Source organism: Perna viridis, chromosome 4 (genome assembly GCF_037379345.1).
Source record: "Perna viridis isolate PV_CMFRI_1.1 ecotype Kerala chromosome 4, ASM3737934v1, whole genome shotgun sequence".
Lineage (NCBI taxonomy): Eukaryota > Metazoa > Mollusca > Bivalvia > Mytilida > Mytilidae > Perna > Perna viridis.
Window position 1 is genome coordinate 52,892,020 of NC_142448.1, and position 24,971 is coordinate 52,916,990.

General features: G+C 33.1%; 2 protein-coding genes across 3 annotated transcripts in view; one reads left to right on the forward strand and one right to left on the reverse strand.

The window, feature by feature from the left end:
• Window positions 1-635: 635 nt before the first annotated feature.
• Window positions 636-23,104, reverse strand: LOC148620526 (cytochrome b-c1 complex subunit 2, mitochondrial-like). The gene is made up of 13 exons (XM_088581448.1): window positions 22,960-23,104; window positions 18,181-18,255; window positions 17,420-17,569; window positions 17,132-17,196; window positions 16,817-16,873; window positions 15,563-15,696; window positions 13,038-13,135; window positions 9,438-9,588; window positions 7,492-7,555; window positions 6,038-6,176; window positions 5,450-5,607; window positions 2,729-2,882; window positions 636-856 (listed from the first exon to the last, which is right to left on the reverse strand). Exons 1-13 carry the CDS (start codon window positions 23,071-23,073, stop codon window positions 767-769), a joined length of 1,449 nt encoding a protein of 482 aa, XP_088437574.1. The 5' UTR covers window positions 23,074-23,104; the 3' UTR covers window positions 636-766.
• A 225-nt stretch (window positions 23,105-23,329) lies between these two features.
• The window catches only part of LOC148620527 (integrator complex assembly factor BRAT1-like), a 29,545-nt gene continuing 27,903 nt past the window's right edge, over window positions 23,330-24,971 (forward strand). For both annotated transcript variants that reach the window (XM_088581443.1, XM_088581444.1), the window contains exon 1: window positions 23,330-23,483. In XM_088581443.1, coding sequence (XP_088437569.1) covers window positions 23,366-23,483 — 118 coding nt within the window. In that variant the 5' untranslated portion in view covers window positions 23,330-23,365. The remainder of the gene's footprint in view (window positions 23,484-24,971) is intronic.

A 24,971-nucleotide genomic window follows, 5' to 3' on the forward strand; every position in this document is an offset into this window, starting at 1 on the left:
CTCTCTCTGTATCTTATACATTTGTGCTGATTAAAAAGTAATAGTACAGGGAGGGTGTATGAATACATTTGTTGTCAACTTCAGAACTTACTAAAGTCAAGAGTACAAGGATGAAACTCCTGTAAGGTGTATCAATAACATATTCTTAGGGTCAAGATCAGAAATGTAGAAGCATGTAAAAGTTTTTTTTTTTCTTGTAAAGTCAACGTCCTAATTTTTTACTAAAGAAGCATAAGAAATTGAAAGAGTAATCAAGGGAACCAAGGTTATAGCGGTAATCAAAAGAATGTAATCCAGGGACAAAGACCAGACATGGAAAACAGACATTCACAACAAAGAACATAAAGTAACTAAAATCATACATACAAAGTAACAAAAGTAAATGAGCAACTGGGACTCTACTAAAAACTGGGAGCATGAAAATCGTGATTACCAATTCAGATGGATTGATTTTTGTCAACGTGAACAGGAGAAAACACTATGCAGCCAATCACAACCTCCAGATTTTAGATATAACTAATATAAGACAGAAAATATATGATGAAAATGTAGTAAATGATTGCTAGTTAAGTACTGGTTACACTGAAAAACTTCAGTTGACAGGGACAAGTGATTTACCACTAAAGAACCAAACATAACCGACATAAAATTTATTTTCCGAAACAAATAATGAAACACAATTAAGTTCCATCTGCACGTATTCACCAAAGATCACAAACTACTTGTCAATAAATCTCTGATCAGTGTCTTAAAAGTCGCAGGATTTTTACTTGGTCAGTTCATCTAAGTATGGGACACTTTGTAAATTTCCTAATGAAGCCATAGATGCTTTTCCATTAATGATTTTCTTGGCAACCTACAAGAACAAAAAATATATTATTACTTCCTCAAAACTTGTATCAACCTCCTCTCTCCCAGAAGACTGAAGAAAATATATAGTAAAATAAATTTGCCAGACAGATGGGGTGATTCCTATACATAACCCACAAAACTTTGCTTGCAGAGGTATACTAAAACAATTTTCCATAAATAGATATTGATGCACATGAGAAAAACTTCTATGTAATAAATTTAAATTTATCAATGATTATTATTTTGATAGCAGTGTTTTATCAAATGCTCCAAGTGTAATAAATTTGGAAAATTCACATTGAAATAAATTCAGTGATTTCACTCTCGGACTTTCTCCCGCCAAAATGTCACAACTTTGATGCCAATCTGCCAATAACAGAATTTAAAATTCATGTTGAAAATATTGAAAAATTATGAAGAAAATCTATGTAATAAATAAGATAATCAATTGGTTATCGTGAATAACCAAAATAGATTACTCGTGCTAAGAACTTTTGAAGATTTAACTTGTGCGCTGAACAAGTTCTGCACACTTGTTAAATCTAGGCATTTTTCGGCATTTGTGATAATATTTTGGTTACTCAATCGTTCCAATTAATTATCCTTTTAATATTCTCTTAAGTCAAAAATTAAACAATGCTAATTTTGTGCCATCAATACACTTTAAATATTGAAGTACAGCACCATTTTGATGGTTAAAGTTTTTGATAAAAGCTAAATATATATTAGAGCTATGGGTGGTAACGTTATGCAGTATATATCTATATCTCATGAAAGCTATGGGTGGGAACGTCCTGCAATATAAATCTCATGAAAGCGGTGGGTGGCAATGTCCTGCAGTGTGAATCTTACGAAAGCTATTGTTGGGAATGTCATCCATTATAAATCTTATGAAAGCTGTGGGTGATAACGTCCTTCAGTATATATCTGATGAAAGCTGTGGGTGGAAACATCCTCAGTATGTATTGTATGAAAGTTGTGGGTGGCAATGTCCTTCAGTATATATCTCATGAAAGCTATTGGTGGCAATGTCCTGCAGTGTAAATCTTATGAAAGCTATGGTTGGGAATGTCCTGCAGTACAAATCTGATGAAAGCTGTGGGTGGCAACGTTCTTCAGTATATATCTGATGAAAGCTGTGGGTGGCAACGTCCACTATAAATCTGATGAAAGCTGTGGGTGACATTGTCCTTCAGTATATATCTCATGAAAGCTATGGGTGGGAACGTCCTGCAGTATAAATTTGATGAAAGCTGTGGGTGGCATCATCCTGCAGTATATATCTTGTGAAAGCTGTGGGTGGCAATATTCTTCAGTATATATATCTAAATAAAGCTATGGGGGGTGGGGGGAACGTCCAGCAGTGTAAATCTTGTGAAAGCTGTGGGTGGCAATATCATGTAGTATATATCTTATGAAAGCTGTGGGTGGCAACGTCCTGCAGTATAAATCTCATGAAAGCTGTGGATGGCAAAGTCCTGCAGTATATATCTTATGAAGGCTATGGGTGGGAACTTCCTTCAGTATAAATCTTGTGAAAATTCAGAAAGAAATGGAGGCCTGAGAGACTACCTTTTTGTTTAGATGAAAATAAGGGAGATTTTCCAAGACCCTGATAGTTCCTACAATGTTGTAAAGTAGAATACAAGTAAGATTTCTAAGTTCAGAAGGCAATAACTCTTACTGTAAAAATCAGTCAGCACCTAATCAGTCGAAATAACCTATGTAGTATATAAATTATGTGATTTTATAAAGAAATGTAGGCATGTGTTTGGAAGATTCAGATGAATGGATGTCTGGCATTTTCCATGTCCCAGCATCATATTGCAGTAAGAAAAAAAACACTATCATGCTTCTAAAATGATTGATAACTTACACTAGAGACATCAGAGGTCTGTACAGCATCAACAGCTTTGATTAGATCTTCAGTAGAGTTAATCTTCTCACTTCCATACGCCTGTTCAGCCAAATCCTGTAGGACATTCTCACTCTGTTCCAAATTCATGGCAATAGCTGATTTGAGGAGATTTCTGGGAAAATATAACGATTTACATTTCTACACTGATGATAGAACATGATGTAATTTATTCAACTGGAACTTTACTATCAAAAAATTTTCAAATATTGTTCTTAAAGAAATATTCACATTTCCTTCCACCCCCATGAAACTAAATTCATGTACCAAGACTGTGTCCATGCAAAAACCAGACAGTCTGTGGCACATCACAAATTTTGTATATAAAAAAAAGTACCATCTATTTTATATCACAAATGCATCCTTTGTCAAAGTTGAATGTTGCTTTTGATTAACTGCAACGATTAAAGAGAAATATACATAGAAAGCATTGAAATTCATTGGAAAAGGGAGATAACTTTATTTTGTGCCAAATTTGGTTGCTTTGTTGGGGAGTTTTAAAATCCTTTTCTGAGCCATCCATTGTTGATTAAAAAATATCTTTGCTTACAAAGATACTTTTTGTATGATATAAACATTACATGGTCACAAAAAATTCAGTGGGAAAAATTTGTTGTGCCACTGGTGACCCATAAAACAGGATTTGCCTTAATTTTACATGGACAGCCTCAAAAGTACTAGCCAAATTTTTCAAATATGTTTTTTAATTAAAATATCTAACTATGGATTAACTGCTGGATTTTTTTTTCTGTCAAAATAAATAAATAATAGGTTGTTTCTATAGGCAAAGGGTACAATTAGCTATGTCTGTGTACATTATCTAAATTCTCTCAAGAAAATCCACTACTTGCGAAGTATTTCAATGTTTCTGATGGTCAGAAGTTAACAATATTTTTGTGATAAGAAGTATAAAGCAGTTTTTTTCCTTTGTCCTCTGAAAGTTTTTTGAAGTACGTGGAATGAATGTAATAGACAAGTCTGTGACCTGCAAGTGGTTTACAGCAGCAGACTTTCAAAGGTATCTTTATTATTCACAATAAAGGTCAAAGGAAGTTCTTGTAGAAAACAAAATTAAGAATGAAGAATGGGGAGTTGATATATCAAGTAAAAATGACAATTAAGTAGTGTAAAATACAAATGTGACTTACATAGATTTACAATAAAGACATATTCCTCTCAAAAATCATGTTAACATCAAATACCAAATAAAGAAACAAAACAGAAAGAGAGTGGATGGTCAATAATACCCCTTAATAGGATTTTAACAGATATATGGCAGTTCTACATAGGTTCCTGAAAAGCATTCTGTTTATTTGCAAAGTGTTCTAAAAATGTTTCATTGGAAATGGGGTAAAAATTGTGCTGGTAGTTTGTACAAGAATATGTTTTCCACTCCTTGGTATGAATTTTAAATGAAATTGCCCTTTTATTCAATAAACTAGTGGCTCAAGAGAGCCTGAATCGCTCACCTGGTTAACCATTTGCCTATTTGAAAAACTTGAGGAATGAGACAGGCTTAGTTAAAATCAACTAAATTGTCAAATGCAAGAAATGCTTTTCATAGCATCTTCATGACCTGAACCAGAATTTTGCTAAAGGCAACAATTTTTAAATTTTTTTCAAAAATCTGTCTTATGACCCCTAAGTTCCATTTTTAGTATAGGCAGCCATATCTATTCACGGATTAAAAATCACAACAGTCATTTTGAGCACAATACACTAAAGAACTATTATGCTTATTTTCATTCAATGATCTTGAAAATGGTTTTAGAGAAGATTTTCAAAGTTGTACATGTGAAAAAAAAAACAAAAGAACTGTTTCAGGGGTCACAACTCCTACATTAGTCAATGAATGGTTTTGAAAATTTCGGCAAAGGTCCTTCTCATGATGCTTAACAATTTTACCCATGCCAGAAATTTGCTAAAGGCAACGGTTTTTGAGTTATTTGCAAAAAACTGCCACCTGATCCGTATGTTCTATTTTTAGTAATGGCGGCCATGTTTTTCCTGAATCAACAATCCCAACCGTCAATTAGTGTGGGATACCCTATGGAACAAATATGTCAACTTTCATTGAATTCTGTGCAATGGATTTTGAGAAGATTTTCAAAGTTGCACATGCGAAAATACAAAAAAAAACTTTCAGGGACCATAACTCCTACATCAGTTAACCAATCGTTTTGAAAATTTTGGCATAGGTTCATCTCATGATGCTGAACAATATTGTGCCAGAAATTTGCTAAAGGCAACGGTTTTTGAGTTATTTGCAAAAAACTGCCAACTGACCCCTATGTTCTATTTTTAGTAACAGCGGCCATGTTTTTGCATGGATCAAAACTCCCAATGGTCATTTTGTGCAGAACACCCTAAGGAACAATCATGCCAAGTTTAAAACCTGTCAGTCCAGTAGTTTCAGAGGAGAAGATTTTTAAAAATTTGTCCACGATGACAACGACAGACGCTAAGTCATGGCATAAGCTCACTTGGCCTTTGGCCAGGTGAACTAAAAAAAAAGATTTTTTGAATATTACATTTTTCTTTCTGCAAAATAACTTGTCTATGCAAAATGTTGTGATTTCTAGAATTCAAATTTCCATCATACACATGTACATAGCCAAATATTCTTGAAAAAAATCAATGTTTGTATTTCCCTGTTTTGACCATGTTATAAATTAAGCTTACTTTCCCCTTGTAACTTCTTCATCAGTGACCCCACTCTTTGTTACACTAGCAAACGTATTCATGGCTGCTCTTAATCCCTTCTCCATATCAGCTGGGGCAGCACAGAGGTAGAATCCAAATAGACCAGAGTCGGTGTAGTTAGCACTGACACATGTTGTCTGCAAATATATGGAATCTCAATTTTTATGACTTATGCCAAAAATATTTGATGTCACTCTGTTTGAATTTTCAATTTAAAATTATTCCTATTAGGATGCTAGAAATAAGATATAATAAGAAAACTGTATAAATATAGTAATCTTGCTTAATTTTCTTTGATTTTGTCAAAAGTAAAAATTTTAAAGTTTTGAAAAATTATAAGCCTTCTGTACTGAGAAAACTGATTATTGGTATATTTTCATGCTTCTTTGTAAAAACTTAGCTTTTATTTTATTCAAATAAGCAAACTATGCGTATGTAACCAAATCTTTTAACATTTTTACTGTTGAAAAATTAAGAAAATAAAAATGACACAGATTCTATTGATCTAGAAATTTGCATGTTTCTATGTAATCATAACAGTCACCTATAAATATATAAGGTACTCACAGCATAGGCATGTTCAGGAATGGCTTCACAAACAGCTTTGCCAAGTTTAGATAATCTGTTATCTCCATATTTAATGAATGGCCCTGTTCCCATGATCTGCTGGAGTATACACACAGCAAACAAATCTTTACTTTTCAAACTACAAAAATAATTTAAATGTTGTGTAGCCAAATGTTTGTATTATTGTTAACTTTTATCAAAACATCATTAAGAAATCAGCTTTTTTGAACATATTTTTGTCTTATTATGAATCAGTAAAATGTCTACTTTTAAATAAAAATCATTTTCAATCATCTGAAAAGTCATAATGATACCATAATAGGGTATGAAAGAAACACAGGTTTTCTTGATTCACTTGATAAATTAACACACTGACTGATTAGATAGTTATGTTATAATAGGGCATCTAATGGACCAATGATGATGTAACACACTGACTGATTAGATAGTTATGTTATAATACGGCACCAAATGGACCAATCAAATGATACCCCAACCTGTCTTGTTCAACATTTAATACCTTAGATACCGTGAAGGTACAACTGTTCGTGGGGTACCAATTTTCATGTTTTTCATGGGTAGGCCAAACCTTGAAATTTGGTTCCCAATGAAAAGGAGACTTCCATTGATGTGTATACTGAAAACCTCAAAACCACATATTCAAGAATCCATGACCTTGTGCTTCTTCCCTAATCCATGAATTAAAGTACTTTCACAGTATTCATGCTAAATTAAAAATCATCTAATAGAAAGAACAGAAATAACTCAAATTCAAACTTCTCCATAATACATACATCTTTTTGAAGTATTCTAATCCCAAATGAATATAAAAAAATTCACCTATTCATATTTCAAGAAAGATAACTCAAATTAATTAAAAACAAGGAAACCTGAACTAAACTCACTCGGTAAAACCCCTTACTTCTTACTTCTTACACAGAAACCATATAGAAACCCAAAGAAGTCATTTCGACAGATGAGAAACAACATGAACAAAGAAAGGAAATGCAAAGGCAATATGTGATAAAAATGAATGAAATTTTCATTGAGTTCCATTCAGTGATTTTAGAGGAGTTGAGGGTTAGAAGATGTCCCCCTTTGATAAACCAACAGCATAGTCCGAATTTTGCATAAGAAAAACCTGAAAGTCATTCTGAAGAAAAAAAACAACATAGGTGCACAATACATCATTTTAAATTTGTGAAAATTTCCTGAAATCTTGTTCAGCAGTTTCAGAGGAGTTGTGGATAAGAACTATCCCAACTCAATACAAATAGTTGGAACTTTAGTGAAAAAATCGAATCAAACTTATCGGTAAATTATGATACTAAATAAATGTACAAAGTTTGAAAAAAATCCTTCCATATTTTCTAAAGTTATCATCTGGAAACTGTCAGGGTGGAAGGACTAACTGATATATCTGGAAGGTACCACATAAAACCTTGGCACTCTACCTTGGACCTTCAGTTACAATAGCTGCATGTGTCATATCTTCACCACTACTATGTCTGATTTCTCCTACAACATATCATTGTTGAAAATCAAGTCTTAAACAACATTAAATTTAGAAGACTATGTTGATATATAAAGAGAAGAACAAGAGACAATAAAATGTCAGGCAATGGCAATACTTAGATTAAGATTATCCAACAAATTAAAAATGTCACCAAATGAAGCCATAGAACAAGTACAATATTGATTTCAAACAAAACAGTGTGATTTTCTTCAATTTTAGACAATATTAAAACAAAGACAGGCTGCAATCACCAGTAGATGACAGAAAATATCTGTCATGCCACCCGCCATTAGATGACAGTAAAATATATGTCATGCAACCTGCCAGTAGATGACAGTAAAACATATGTCATGCCACCTGCCAGTAGATGACTGTAAAATATATGTCATGCCACCTGCCTGTAGATGACAGTAAAATATGTGTCATACCACCCACCAATAGATGACAGTAAAATATGAAATGCCACCCATCAGTAGATGACAGTAAAATATATGTCATGCCACCTGCCAGTAGATGACTGTAAAATATATGTCATGCCACCTGCCTGTAGATGACAGTAAAATATGTGTCATACCACCCACCAATAGATGACAGTAAAATATGAAATGCCACCCATCAGTAGATGACAGTAAAATATATGTCATGCCAACTACCAGTAGATGACAGTAAAATATGTCATGCCACCCACCAGTAGGTGACAGTAGAATATGTCATGCCACCAACCAGATGATGACAGAAAATATATGTCATGCCATCCACCAGAAGATAACAGGAATGTATGTCATGCCACCAACCAATAGATGCCAGTAAAATATAAGTCATGCCACCAACCAGTAGATGACAGAAAATAGATGTAATGCCACCAACCAGTAGATGACAGAAAATATATGTCATGCCACCCACCAGTAGATGACAGAAAATATATGTCATGCCAGCCACCATTAGACAGTGCCTGAAATGGCTGCTTGCCGGCTCGCCAAATGCGAGCAGTTTTGTATTAGGGTGAACAAAAGGTCCCAAAAGACATGAAGTTGCTGGCCCCAAAAAAATGTTTAGGCGACCGCTCCCTCGTGCTAGAAAATTTTTTTTTTTAGAAATCGTCATTTCATGTTTTTATTTTTCTTTACACTTCCTTCGACAAAGGCAAATAACTTAGGTAAGTGATCAATTCCTCCCAGCGTAACTCATACAATGTACAATACGATTCAACCAACATTGTTGTCGGACAAAGCGTAGATATATAACGGCCTTCGTGATGGGTTAATAGAAATACATTTGAGCAATAGCAACGTTAACAAATTGAATCAAAGGTTAATATCAAGGCCTGAAAAAGGGCTATAACTTTTTAAAAAGACAAGGAGGTTGAGATACAATTTTCCTTCTTTGTGGTGTTCTTACTTCTAGGATGTGTTTAGTGAGAATAATAAATTGGTTTAAGTTCTTATTTTTTCCTTGTATTAATGCAATTTGCCTTTGCTTGAATTGTCTTTGTAATCTGATTGATTATTTCTTAGTTCATTTTCCCAACTTTCAACCATTACAAATTACATCCTTTTGGGGCCAGCACCATGCAATTTGGGCCAGTGGATAAGACTTTTCACTTGCCCAAATTTTTTTTCAAACACTGGTAGATGACAGAAAATATGTCATGCCATCCTCCAGATGACAGAAAATATATGTCATACTACCCACCAGAAGATGACAAAATATATGTCATGCCACCCACCAGAAGATGACAAATATGTATGTCATGCCATACCCCAGTATATCAACAGAACAGTTGTGTCTCTGATCTAGAGGATTTTGGACTTGAGCTAGTCATTCTTTTATTATGAAAGATTGGAAGACGTTTAAGAAAAATGTGTTAACCCATAACTGACTGACCTCCATGGTATACTGATTTTTCTGTTGACAAATTCTGTCCTTTTCCAAGGGTAAATGATTTTCCTTCTGCTACCAGATCCTCATGACTAACCCCAACTCCTACCAGAGCCATTCTGTCCAATGTGTAAAACTTCTTATGGTATGCTAATAACTGAAATTTAAATGAAGAGTGCAAAATCCACATTGATAATATGCATTACACGTATTCTCTATCTTCTACAGTGTACTAAATATACAAGGTGACCTAGATATGTATCTGCTTAAATAAAATACTTGTACAAATTTAACTACACATATATGAAGACTAATTTACTTTAAATGGACATCTTAATTGCTTAATATGTGGTTTTCTTCCTCTTCTGAATTTTGCCATTTTATCATTTCGGTATATTTTAAGATATTATGACACTATTGTTGCATGACTGAACATAGGCTATTCATCTCAAAATCAATAGAGGGCATCTTAGTAATCTATCTGGTTTTCATATTATAAAATAAATCGCTCATAGTCAATGACTCTTCAAGGGCAGCAACTCCAACATTGATCAACAGATCTTTATGAAAATTTTGGCATTGGTCTGTCTAACCATGCTGATCAATCTTACCTTGTAAATATTTGGCTAAACCAAGGCTTTAGAAATTTTGACAGCCCATGTTGGTCATTTTATTGGACTTCAGATTTAAAGTTGATCTTTTACATGCTCACATTGAGAATAAACTAAAAACAACTTATGTTTTTCGTACTCATTTAAGATAAATATTGGAATTTGTGTTATTTCATCACATACTAGTCTGTAACAGTACATCTAAAAAAAACTAACGAGGTTGATTTTGACCATAAGTGGACATTCTAACAAGTAAACAAAACATATGTCATTGAATCTCTCAAACTTTTTCTTCATTTCATATCAGAAAACAGTCGAGGAATTCAGAGATATGAACATGTTGGTAAATTAAAGAAAATAGTGAATATGTTGTTTCAAATGGTGTGTTAACTTCTGTATTAAAAGCATTCAATTGATAAATAAATAATCATGATCTCCCACTAATTCATAATACATGACAGACAGTTTCAGTATCACATGCTTTCGTTACCACAGAAAGATCAGCGGGAAAATGGTGGAGTCCATGGAATTTTTCCTGCTTTTTAAAATCAAGTAATAAATGCATGAAAATCCTTCAAGTTTCTTCATTTCATGCACAGAAACAATGGGGCTTTGTAAAAACATGTGTACCGTAACATAATTATGCAATAAACTATTCAGTTACAGGTAAATCCAGATCAAAGATCAGGCAATTGACACATACCTGTCAATTAATTTCCAATATTGCCAATAAACAATTAGGAGACAGGTAGACAGGATGTTTAGCCACTAATAAAACCACCTGGCAGACTGTAATTTTATAAGGGTTGACACTTTTTCATGTATAATATTGGAAAATGGTCAATGGTCATTTGCAAAATTTGCAGGTAAATGACCAGCATTTTTCACTATTTTAACAAATACTCAATTTTAAGTACTGGTGGCCATGTTTTTCAACAGATAAAAAAATCTCCACCCACAGATTGTTTAGGATTTGGTTACAATCCATCCAGTAGTTCCAGAGGAGATTTTCAATGTTGTAAATGTAAAATTCAGAAAAAAATCCATTTCAGCACCCAGAACTCATTCAGCTGTCAATGGATCTTTCCTGAAAATTTCAGCATAGGTCCATCCAATCATGCTGAACAAATTTACTCCCAACCAGATTTTAGCTAAATCCAAATGTTTTTAGTTATTTGCAAAATTCTGTAATTTGACCCTATGGTCTATTTTTAGTGAAAGAGGCCATGTTTTTTTTGCAAAATCAAAATTCCTACACAAGTTAAAGAGGTTCTAAGGAACATTCATGCTAAGTTTTGTTTCAATCCATCCATTTGTTTCAGAGAAGAACATTTTCAAAGTTAGAAATGAAAAATTGTGAAAAAATCCATTTCAGGGCCCATAACTTATTCATCCGTCAATGAATCTTTCTGAAAATTTTGGCATACTGTATATACTCGCGTATAAGTCGAAACGCATATGAGTCGTAACCCCCTCTCAGCCCAAAAATTCTGGAATCTAGCATTGATCTGCTTATAAGTCAGATTGCACTTGGGCTGAATTTTTACAGGTACATCAAACAGTGAAATTGTAAGGAAGTACACAATTTTTTGTGGAAAATGTGAAGAATGATCATGTGTTTGTTGTTTTTCTTTTGGTGTTGCGGAAGTATTTACATGCATACCTACATGTACATCGTGTCTGATCAACATTTCAGTTTCCCAGATTTGTAAACGTGTATGTTGGTTTTTTGTTTCATTAAATTACTCTGTACATATTTGTAATGATTTACATAGTAAATATAACAAGCCACTTGAGTTGTTATCATTCAAGGTTTACCAGTGACCAATGCGAGACTGCCATTTTAGGATATTTGTTTATTCAACTAATGACCAGGACAGAATCAGTAAAAACAAAGAACTGCGAAGAACAATTTTTGATCAGAAATTTTGAGACTTATTGAGATCGAAGAATTTTAATAAATTTATTACCCATTAAGTGAATCAAAGGATTGATTGCTCATTAATGTTATAACATCTTTTTACCTGGTAATCTTTCATTGTTTTCTTTTCAATCAAGTCAATCAAAACAGTTCTCTTCGACATATACACACCATACCTATTATTGTTATATTGTTAATATAAAGTCTTTTTATTACAATTTAAAAATAAATTTTAAATATTTCTTAACAATGCTACTATAATAAACATAAAACTGCAAATATTCATTTATTCAATAACTTTATGAGCATACACAATAATAACAAATATAACATAGATCGGCTTTTATAATACACAAGTATAGCGCTGATCTGAGTGTTAAAGGTAGGTGTCCTTTACGTGTCAATACTTTGATTCTTCCACTTTCTCAGCCTAGAATTTTCAACCCACGGCCAAGATCTCACTTATAAGTCGGAACCCCTCTTAGCAACTCCAAATTTACTCCCAAAAATCCGAATTATATGCAAGTATATACGGTAGGTCAATCCCATTATGCTGAACAATTTTACTTGAGCAGATTTTAACTAAACCCAACTGTTTTTGAGTTATTTGCAAAATTCCGCAATTGACCCTATGGTCAATTTTTAGTAAAGGAGGCCATGTTTTTCGCCAGATCAAAAGTCACACACACAGATTGTTAAAAATACCCTAAGGAAAATTCATGCAAAGTTTGGTTACAATCTATCCAGTATTTTCAGAGGAGAAGATGCTTGAAAAAGTTAACGGGACAGCTATGACGGGCACATAGCTCACCAGGCCCGAAAAAGATTTTATTAACTTCATATGAAGGAGATTGTTGATTCAAACAATCTTTGTGAAGACATCATAGGAGTCTATACATGTAATACTGTTCAAATAAATTGTGGCTGGGTATAATCTGTAATCCTAACTTACCTATTCTTGGTTAAACTGTTCAATAAATTGTGGCTGGTAATACTCTGTAATCCCCACTTACCTGTTCTTGGTTAAACTGTCCAATAAATTGTGGATGGATATACTCTGTATTCCTTACTTACCTGTTCTTGGTTAAACTGTTCAATAAATTGTGGTTGGGTATACAATGACCTTCCTAACTGATCTCTAAAAGCTGCTTCATGAACCATCTCCATCAGACCTTAAGAAAAGAAAAATTATATTTGATGTGCCTCTATGCCATTCATGAGAACATTAGTTAATCTAAAATACAACGAGAATGGAAATGGTGAATATGTCAAGGAAACAACAACCAATCGAGATGGAAAATGTCAGTTCAAGGCTAACCATAGAGCAGGCTGCAGTTGTACCCAAAACAACATTATACACAGGTACAGGTGATTATATGTGACACAAATGAACAAACAAAGGATTACTTGCAGTTACCCATAACTGACATACCAGCCCCAGACCAGTTTAAACCTACAAAAAGTTAAGTCCTCATAGTATATTATATCAATCCCAATTTTTCCCATGCTGGGTTGAGAACCAATGAACATAAAAAGTCACTGAATAAGGATATATCATATGTCATGCCAAAAATTGCTTATAAATACATGTGTAGTGTGTTAGTTTCTATGCAATTTAATGGTTTAGTCAACTTGTTGGGCTTTCCATGTTTTGTGAAGAATATTACCACAAAATATAGGGTGGGAAATACCTGCAGTGTGCACATATTATTCGTTTAAAGGTATATCTGTATTTGAAAATTAGTTCCTAGTATTGGTTGAAAAAATTTGTGTATGTTTTTATGAGCTTGTGGTATCCAAAACCTTCATGAAGTAATGTCTTGTCTATATAAAGTTTTCTTTCCTTATAATTCAAAACATTGTTATATATATATGAGCAAATTGAACCAACTGTGATGTGTACACACCATATGATGGTGACAAGGGGAAGTCATCATTTAAAAAAAAAAGCCACTCTTACAGCGCATGTGCAGAGATTAAGGTCATCAGAAGTCACATGCATACAAATTTATCTAGGTCAATTTTTGTCTTGCAAGACAATAAATATAGAGACACCTATTTTATATATTTAATGTATTTTATTTGTGGATATCGAATGAAATTATACAGGAAGAGTACAATTTAGTAGAAATAATTCGAAGTTAAGGCATATTTCAACAGAAACAAAAATTTATGAAAATGACAGCTAATGCAGCCTTAAATAAATCTACTTAATGCTGTTTTGAAGGGCCTTTATTTATTATAGCTATAAAATGTGATTTGTAACAATACAGAAAGATGTCCTCAATTAGTGGTGCACAATTGGTTCCCACTGGAATTGCAATAACTTAATGATAATAAGTATCACTAACGTGAAGGAAAATGTTATCCAACAGGAACTCTGGTGCTGTAAGTATGTTAAAAAAGTCAAATTAATGTAGTTTTTATGTTTTTCGTTACTAAAAATGATTTAAAAGAATTCAAACAAATATATTCACATCCTGAAAGGACAAATGCATATTTTTGTTTCATGACATTATGTGGAAGAGTAGTGTATAGGATAGGAAAATCTAAACTTTGCACAGATTCAAAGGTCCCACATGGGGATGTAATTGTTACAGACTTTTATGGTATTGAGCACACTAGTAACAAAGTAAATTGAAAGTCTGGTGCTTGAGCAGTGACTTGAAAAGGAAATAAATCTGTATGTTGGAAATCCAGTACATAGTAGGAACTTTCATGCTAAGAGGCTCAACTTGTAAAGAGGTAGCAACAAGTTTGTGTTTGTAAACAATTTTACTGTCTGATAATATATGTCAGTTGGAACGTAGGTGAACTCATTGAAGTCTCCTTTACTTTAACCTGGTTTTCTGAGACAAGCAAGTGGAGTGGAAATTAACAAAATCAGAATAAAATATACAGTAAAAAGAGAATCACAACAGTAAAATCAGAATTATGTATATTGAAATGTTTACTTAACCAAAAAAACAAAAAAAAAGGTCAATTTACATGTAAAATAATATGTATTATATTTTACCCAAAATACATAGTGTCCTTATGGCTTAGCATGCTTAGTATACTCAGTATTCACTTTTACTAGATTATTAAGCCTATGCCAAATTTTTCTAATCTTGGAAATTTTTACCATAATTTAAAAGTTTGTAACTGTCTTATATGGTACATGAGATTCATAAATACACAAAATAACAGTTCAGTACTTTGTATACATGCACAAGTAGTTTAATAATTGTTGGTGGGCAGGAATAAGGATGTGCTAATCATAGGGCAAACACGTGTGATACTCCATCCTAGATGCCTTGTGATACGAGGGTACACAACTGTATCACTGCAAAATGCTAGACATCTTGTAGTGATATGAGGATACACAACTGTCCCTACTACTCAATGTGATACTTGTTGTTTTACATACACATAATATATGTAATAAGTTTATAAAGAAAACGTTGGAACATATATCTTTTTATAGTAGAAATCTTGAACTGATAAATGATGAATATGAAACCGTAACCATATTCTGTACATCTTGACCAAAATATTTTTGGTGTCACATACATTTGTATAGATGTAAATTGTACAAAGGCTTAACAACCTCTACTTACGAACTTGAGGCTGTTCCTTAAGATCTGCTAACTGTACTCTTAAGTGATTTCTAATGGAACCAAACTGCAATTCCCAGTTCCTAAAGTCTGGATTAACTATAATTTCATTCAGTGCATCCATAGGTGTTTTAAAACTACAAGAAAAAATTGTATCAACTATCAATAAAAGGTCATTAATCCTTAGGAAACCTTACGTGAAAGAACCAGACAAAACAGTGCCATTTAAACCTTTCTACAATGCTTGTTAAAGGAGAAGACTATGTTATTGTGCAAGTAATAAAAATCGAAACAAATCTTTTAAATGTTCATGAAAATGTAATTGAAAAAAATGGGAGCCACCATGACCGGTTAAGCTGTGATATCATGAAGTCGGTTTGTAAAGTGAAAGTAATAGGTAATTGAGTACAATATCCGAAGAAAGTGCATATTTTCCCCTAAAATTTCAACCCAAAATATACAGAAGAAGAGATTGAGGCATAACGTGTAAGCAAATGTCACACAACATTGACGAACAATAGGATTTGCAGCTAGATTGATTGATTGATTGTTAGGGTTTAACGCCCGAGCAGCAATATTCAGCTAAAAAACTAGTATGTCTGAGGAAAATCTAATGGCTACTTCTAAAAAGTGTTTGTGTTGCTGGTCAAAAAACTTTTTGAATATTTCTCTCTTACCATTTGTGCAATCGTAATCTTGACTAAACAGCATGTTTTGGTGATTAGAAAAAAACAGGATCGTAGAAATATTTACAGAATATTCTTTGTTTGCAAATTAATATGCAGTACTTGTAACAGTACCAAACCGACTTAGTGACGTCAAAAGCTAATTGGAAGCTATCCAAAAAAATCAATAAAGTCTGCTTATGATCTTCCTTCAGATAGAAGAGTTCTGCCAAATGGCTATCAACATATATTTCAAAGATTTCGAATTTTGCATAGCCTAGTGCATTTTACAAAAGCATAGTTTACATTAAAAGTTATTATTTTTTTTTACAAGGATATGATTTTTCATAAGAGCCTAATTTAATGAAAAGATGGTCTTTCCCTTTAGGACTATGGACATCTTAAATGTGCTAACTTAATGAGGGATTTTATTTCTAATTCAGTTCTGTAATAACCTTTACTTAAGTATACACAGTATTGCACTCTATATTCACTAATCCCAGAAATTTGTACATGTAAGATATTACTAGTCATAAAAAAAGATATCTACATTTCATTTTCTAAGAGCTTCCAGTAGTCATAGGATACTTACACTTCATTTCTTAGAGCTTCCACATTGTAAATCAAGTATTCTCTGGTTCCAGTACATCTAAAATACATGTGGAATTGAACATGCAAGTTTTAAGTACAAAAACGATAATAATAAAACAAAATTAGAAAATTAGAAAAAAGGAGGACATTATTCCAGGAAAAAGATACTTACACAAAGAAAATATCACAGATTGCATATTTTCTTTTTTTTATTCAAGAAGTACTGTAACTGTTTCAATTTTATCATTAAAATTTAACTATGTCTCAGCTTTATTAACAATCTACATGTATGTAAATGAATGCTAAAATACGATACCCCAGTGAAGCTCCTGCCTGCTGCACAGTTTTCAGAAGGCTGATGTCACTCATGTTTTTTGTTGTCTAAACATATAAAAAAGAAATATATATTAAACATCATGATCTAAGCATAACTTTACTTTAACACAATAAGGAATATGTGGAGTTCTGTTTTAATCAAGAAAAATTATTTCTGAACCATCTGTATTAAGACTTGATATCACATCATAGCTGTCATACTACAAAAGGGGCACAGTATATCTTGTATTTAAATTCTTTGTTCAAAAAAAAAAAAAGAAAAATTTACCAAGCCAGTTCCTGTGCGTAACAAGTGAGTAACACCAATGTCTTGTCGTGACTCAAATCTTGAACCTGCATTCACTAAAACAGCCACCTGAGAAACTGGGGAACAGTTTTCTATTGAAGCAACAGTAAGTCCATTGTCAAGCTTAGTTACCTGAGATACAAGTAAATAACTACATAATTTAAATCAAATATATTGTCATAGTTTCCTGGTTAAATCAAGTATATTCTCATAGTTTCCTGATATTGAAGTAATAGTTGAAATTACTGTGTCTAGTACCATCTAGTAAGTTTCAAAGTGCTTACTGGTTAACCTTGATCGGAGATTAAATATGTATTTTATGTTAGCTAACTGCGCTATGCTTTCTTTAACCAATATAGCTACTGTTAAAACACTACATGTAGTATTATATAAATGGAATTTTCTACACATACAAGTCTAAGAGTGTTCACCGTTCATCATATAAATGGAATGTTCTACACATACAAATCTAAGAGTGTATTCCATTTTTGGGATAACTTTCAGCACTAACACAAATATATTTCATTGTGATAAATGTATATCTTTCAGCATTTACAAGTACATACATGTACTATAGGCCAAGGTTGATACATTGTAGCACTGAAATGAAAATTTCTGTAAATTTAATGACAGGGGTAGAATTGAAGCAGGACTAAATTGCTGGGTCATCCTAACAAAGTAGACAGAATATGTATTGGTGATCTTTTGTGTAACAAATGGGAAATGAGTTTGCCATTCAATACCCTTGCTGGCTGTCTCACTAAACTGGCCCCCTCTGATGATTCGGCAGCTGCAGCAGCAGTTCCATACAATCTGCCCTGAAATTCAAAATAAGAGAATTAGTGATTGTGTCATATTGATTTCTCTTGTGAGAGAGCTCACAAGTGAACAACAAAAACATAAATTTGTTGAAAAGAAAATAATGTTTCAAAGAGTAATCAAGGGAACCAAGGTTATAGCAGATAATCAAAAGAATGTAATCCAGGGACAAAGACCAGACATGGAAAACAGACATACACAACAAAGAACATAAAGTAACTAATTAAAGGGGCTTTATCATGTTTACATTTTTTTTTTACATTTTATTGCGAACTCATTTTATCTATTATTTGGAAACATGGTGCTATTGTGTAATTTTTATCCATGATACACTTTATTAATTTATGATATCAAATTTAAGATCAAATTCTCATATTTACAAAATATTAACTGATCTTTTATGATGATTTTCTATCAGTTAATAATAAATGATAATACACCCTAATGTCAAGTGTTTTGAAACGTGTTGTTAAATTGCATTGTTGTTGCTGATTATTACTAGATTATACTCAGTTGCAATAAGGCAGGTGCCAATGGTGGAGCAGGACATGCTTACCTTTCCGGAGCACCTGATTCACACCTGGTTTTTTGTGGGCGTTCATATTGCTAGTGCTTTAGTTTTTTATGTGATGTTCTTGTTTCCCTTATCTTCAGTTTTTATGTGTAGTCTTTTATTTGGTTTGCTACATTGTGTATGTACATGTAGTTCATCTTTCAGGCCATGTTTTAGGATTTTGACATATTAGCAGTGATTGGGATTAAAATTTTGCCAATGGAACTATGGCCCCTTTACCCTTCATTTCAATGGGACATTTTCAATTTTAATGAGCCATCCTAAAAAAAGCCATGGGACAAAATATGGAATAGCAACTATGGCCAGCTTTGTGTAAATATTGCAGACTAAATGTACAATGTACATATGTACATACATGTGATAAAATGGTTCCTCCAAACTTGAGATCAATCATTTTTCAGCAGGAGATTTGGTTTGAAAACTGGAGGTTTTTAATTTGTGTTTTTTTTCTCCTAGCATTACAAGTAAATTATATATGATGTTTATGGACAACCTCATACTTGAAGTTTGTTTCCTTTAAAAGCTTTGCTGAGTAATCTAGAAAAAAGATTTCCTACCTTTCTCTTGTTTCTAATGTCGTAAGTTATTTTCATATTTGAGCACCACCTTCCTTGACAATTTATTTTCATCTTCTTATGACCATTACCAAGACAATTAAAATTGAAGTGTAAGCCTTTTTTTTTCATTAACTGCATACCATGAGGTTAAATATTTGTGGATATGTATTCAATAATGTTGATACCAAATTTCCAAAATCATCACAATTCTTTAAAAAGAGTATTATTTTCTTCACTTATGGCAAATGAAACGGGAAATATAATGTACTGTTGAATTTATAGAAAATGTAAAATAAGAATTATAAGGGAGGTACATGTAACTGACATTTTGAATCAAGAATGGTAATTTGAAAATTTGTTAACACACGTGGCTCTACAAAATTTAGACTGTTAAATTGACAGTAATTAACAAATTAAATTAATCTATAGAAAATAATTGGCTGTCCATAAAATGGGGATGTATCCAATTGGGATCCATTTTTCTAATTGTCAATCATCATCGATAACACTGATCAGCTGTTTGCTCCACCGAGAATGTTGTCATACATTGTAAAACATTTCTTTATCTGTTTAGACAGCAATTAACACATTTTGTCAAATTTATGGCTCATTATTAAATAATCATTAAATAATCAAAGGAATGAGATTGAAACACAAATTTTGGGATTTGAATACTAGTATTGCTAGATATTTTTTGACAATCAGAAAGCGGTCGATTTTCTGTTCCCGCAGTAGAACTGTAGAAAGGTTCTCATTCCGGTAGAAATGACCTACTGGCGGTAGGTTCACATGTATAATCGTAGCATAAACAAACTTTAATTTACACTGCAGATTAATATTCCATTAAGAGTTAAAAATTACGTTCTTCAGTATTATATGTAACTGCATCATATGTCAAATTCAATTAATTGTTACAACAAATCACTTTCCTTTTCTGCTTGAGGTTTTATAGTTATGTGTTGTCTATTGCTTAATCATAGTCCACACCACCACAGAACCCGAAGTTGTTTAGGTGAGAGCCTATTTCATTTTATTTGTTGAATTACAATTAGATTTTGCCCATTTATCTTGGAAATGTTTTGGTGCGGCTTTAGGACCAGATGACATGACTCCACCATCATCAATCTTCAATTGGAGGGTTCAGAATCATGTTCAGTTGGCAAGTAAGTAAGTAAGTTTCTACAAAAATTGCAGTTTTGATTCTGGTTACCAACCATTAATCTTTTGTTTCCAAAAAATAACTTGTTTGGATTTGGGTCAAGCTTTAAAAAATTACTTTAGTGACAAATTTTAATTTCAAATGGGACCACCAGTACATACTTTCCTGATAGTATTGTGTTATTTAAGTTCTTTATAATGCAATATTTATTGTTCTTGCGTTCAAACGCATAAATGATGAAGAATATATGCAATCCAAACAAATCACAACAAAGAACCATTTCATTCCCTGGTCCTCAAATCCCCTCGAAAACGTGGCGATCAAAACACCCACATGTAGCTAATAAAATCCTTGTTAAAAGACATGCTCATGCCTTTTTAGCTGCCACAAGTAGCAGACAATACTCCACCATTAATGATGGAAACTTAATGCGCCCCCATGACATGGCACATTAGTCATGCAATGCGCCATTTTAAGAGAAAATGTGATTATGGCGCATGGCGCACGGTAATCCCTATCACTGTATTAGAATCATCCCACTGCTGATGCTTCAGTATTTTTTTTTGCCAATATACAATCAAAACTATGGTCACAATGACATGCACATTTAGTTGTGGAAATATGGTTAAAACATGATGTAAGTGCAGCACCTAATCTAGACATCAATGAAAAGGAAAAGTTTTTGTAAATTCTGTTTGAAAAATAACAAGAGACATATACTGGGCTACTTGAGAAAAACAGAGAGAAGTGACTCCTCTTTCAGAGAGACACTAGGGAGAAGTGGGAATGATCCCACTTAATCCATCAGATTTCTTTTTCAAAATATCAAGTCTCTTAATGCAAGTTAATCAAGAGTATCAATAGTAATGTTAAAAATTTTTTACTAACACAATCAAGACTGAAACTTCATTGACACATATTGTCAAGGTTGGTACAAACTTGTCTCAAATTTAATAAATGTTCTGTCGAAATGGATAACTTAATGCTGTTTGTTATGGAACGTGAAGATCACAAGAAATGCTTTGGGTTTTCTACCGAATTATCAATTGTGATAAATTTAACCAAAGAACCCGCACAACAAATTTGCATGTTTTGTAATGAAATGTGAACAGTAAAACATGAATTATTGTAAGCTGAAGTGAAAAATGTTCATTCTGTATCTAGTTTTCAACGTTTGAAACAAAAAGTTGATTAAAAAACTTGCTTGTAACAAATAATTCAATAGATTTTGAAAATTTTTACAATTTATTTTCTCCTATGGGCGCCATTTTTGTTTGAGGTGTCATACTACTATTTCTGGTCTCCGTTACTTTCTATGTTAAGTTCAGCTTTTTATAAGGCTCAAATTTTTTTTACATCAGTACAGATGGTGCTAGAGGGGTATCATTATGGTCACCCTTTACCTTAACTCTCATAAAAATACCAACATACCTTATGTGTCTTCTAAGAAAGAACGGTAAAGTGAAAGAGACAGGTGCAGAAATCACTACTTTCGTTTTGAAATTTAGCCATATCAAGGGGCCTAGAGTTTTTGTTCAGAACCGTTTACCCTACACTGTATAAAGAAAATGAAGTTTTTAGAGTATTGCTGATTCATTTAGCTTTCAGATGACACCAAGTTTGAATATCTCCACCAAACAAGGAGAATGATAGAGTGCAATATTGGGACTACTTCTTGTCATTACGAACTACTTTCTTGTATGTGCAGGCCACTGGTTTCCGAAATAGTGGTATTACACCTTGAATCTTTATCGAAAGAGAGATAACTCTTATCAAAATACTGCTAAAAGATGGAGTACAGTTCCGATCAGGGGCGATACCTGAAAATGTTTGGGCGACTTTACATGTACTTGGCTTTTAGTGTCGTCAGAGGGCTAAGTGAGCTACTACACCCAAACGCCCAGTAGCATGAGCCCTGGTATTTACACTTGTGGACAACATTGAAGAAAATAATATAATTTCTCGTTGTTTTCTTACTGAATTCTCCTTTAACTGAAAGATCAATGACGTAACAATTTAAAATTTGATTGTTTCACGGACATCAACGGTAATTCAGAGACAAATCTGGGGTCATTTGGAGCAAAATTACAAGTGTGATTTCATGTATTATGACCTTTTTGTCCATGTAATCAAATATAAAAACTTCTCCCGTCAAATACAAATGAGAGAACACAAACTATGAGAATTTTTGCTAATTTCTTCCTTTACAATAGGTCCTGTAAGTGAAAATATGTCAAGGTTAAGCGAAAAATATTAATTTACCTACTCCTCATGTTCCTACAGAATAGGGAAAAAAAATGCAAAATGCCAAGGTCAACATTTGATTACTTGATTTAGGAAGTTAGGCAATATCCGTGACCATAACCACCAACATTTTTCTCAGATCAACTTATGAATAGTAGATTGCGCTTACTTTCAGTGACCTAAGTAACAACCCCGGCGTTCTTGATGCCATTCTTGGCGTTTCGTTGAACAACCGGCTACAGTTTCGATAACTTGAATGGTAAAGGTCACGTGACAGTGACATTATCTCCCTTCATAACATACTAAAAACTGGTTGTTCAATCCGGAAGTAAGACCGATTTTTTTTAAAATTTTATTTGCAGATATCTTGTGCATTAGAAATTTCATCAGTTCATTCGTGAAGTCTAGAGTTTTTCTTCTGATCGAACTTTCACTGATTTGATTTTTGCTATATTCTAAGTTGAGTTTTATTCAGTATATTTTAAGAAGATTCCTATTTTCATTCGGAAATAAATTACGCGCCTTTTTCGGAATGTCTCTGATTTTTTCCCATATACAGTGTATAGAGTAATAAAATGGACAGACATGTGAAAGAGAAGATGCACCAAGTTTTTCAGGGCTTAACTCGGTCCACTGTCTATGTCGGCGATGATACCTGTCTAAATAAACTTGCTGACATTCTTACTGAAACATGTAAGTGATACCAAACAAAACGAATGGGTGAATTAAAATAGAATAAAATAGGAAGGAAACCATGCTGAAGTGTGATGACATTCCTGTCATTCCAGGTTCTAGATGTTAACACGTCATGTTGCATTTAAATTAAAATTGCTTTTGTATGTTCACCTATTGTTATTTTATCCATTACATTGACCCTAATTATCAGTCGATCGAAATCAATAATGTGTGCGGTCAAGTGAACATGAGTTTCACTCAACAGCCTGAACAGGTTAGAGCCAGGTATTAAAGGTGTTAAATTGAATAGAAACATTCTGACCCTGTTTAAATACTTGATCATCAGTATTGAAGGTCAATGGAACAGTTGAAACAACAAAAGAAAAATTGTAAACAGGCAGGCTCAAGAAATACAGCATGCTTCAACAAAAAGAAAATACTTTTTGGGCTCAGGAAGGGTCATATAATGGGTTTTGTTTTGAAAAGTGGTGCACCATTCTAAAATAAAAGATATAATTTGAAAAACAGTATATTATATGTCAATTATAATGGTTCTCCCTGACCTGTATAATTGATGTAATTAGGTAAACAATAACACATTACACAGTAGTATCCATGTATTATTGTATCACTAGAAGCCTCGGTCAGAATCGGTGCTATAACAAAAAAAAACACAAGGCCTGTGTTAACAGTTTATTTCCAATAAGCAGACATACATGTACATTAATCCCTTTTGGGATTTGACGCATCCCACAAGGGATTAACATGTACATTGACTATAAAAAGGGACAGATTCCACAATACTGAAACCAAAGTAATTAATCATATTTGTCTGTCATGTAACAGTGGTGACATGGAAGATGTACATCACTTGTTTTTGATGTGCACTCAGTATACATCAGAGCAATATATTTACAAAAATGTATAGTGAGTAACTAAAAATAAAGTGCTAGTTTTCTTTATCAAAACCCAACTTTATGATAAAAGACTTTCTTTAATATCATAGGTGTTAACCCTCCTGTTTTTTGTGGGAGTCTCCCGTAATTTTACCTTTTGACCGCAAAAAAAAAGTTTCGTGCAGGAGACATTGATTCCCGGTTTCAAGAATTCCACCCATAAATACCTCCTGTAATTGAATTTATCAAATTTTCGTAAATTTTTTTCTGCCATTTTGGTTTATGTGAACAACTACGTGTGTCATGAAGGCGTTTTATTGTAAAAAATTATTGGAACAGCTGATCGACTTATGAGTCTCTCTAGAATTATCTTTGTTCATATCGACAAATAGCATGATTTACAATTTTGAATGGCTAATAAAGTCAAGATTTTACGAACTGTAGTGATTGACAATTATATAGACATTAACATCTGCAGCGAAGTCTAGCCAGCTCCGATCTTCAGGTTATGATAATTGGTATCGTGGGAATACTGTCATTGTAAACATTCTATAGTCCTCTGTTCTATTAATTAGCTTGGCACATGTTAAGATTAAAGTTAGGGTTTTGA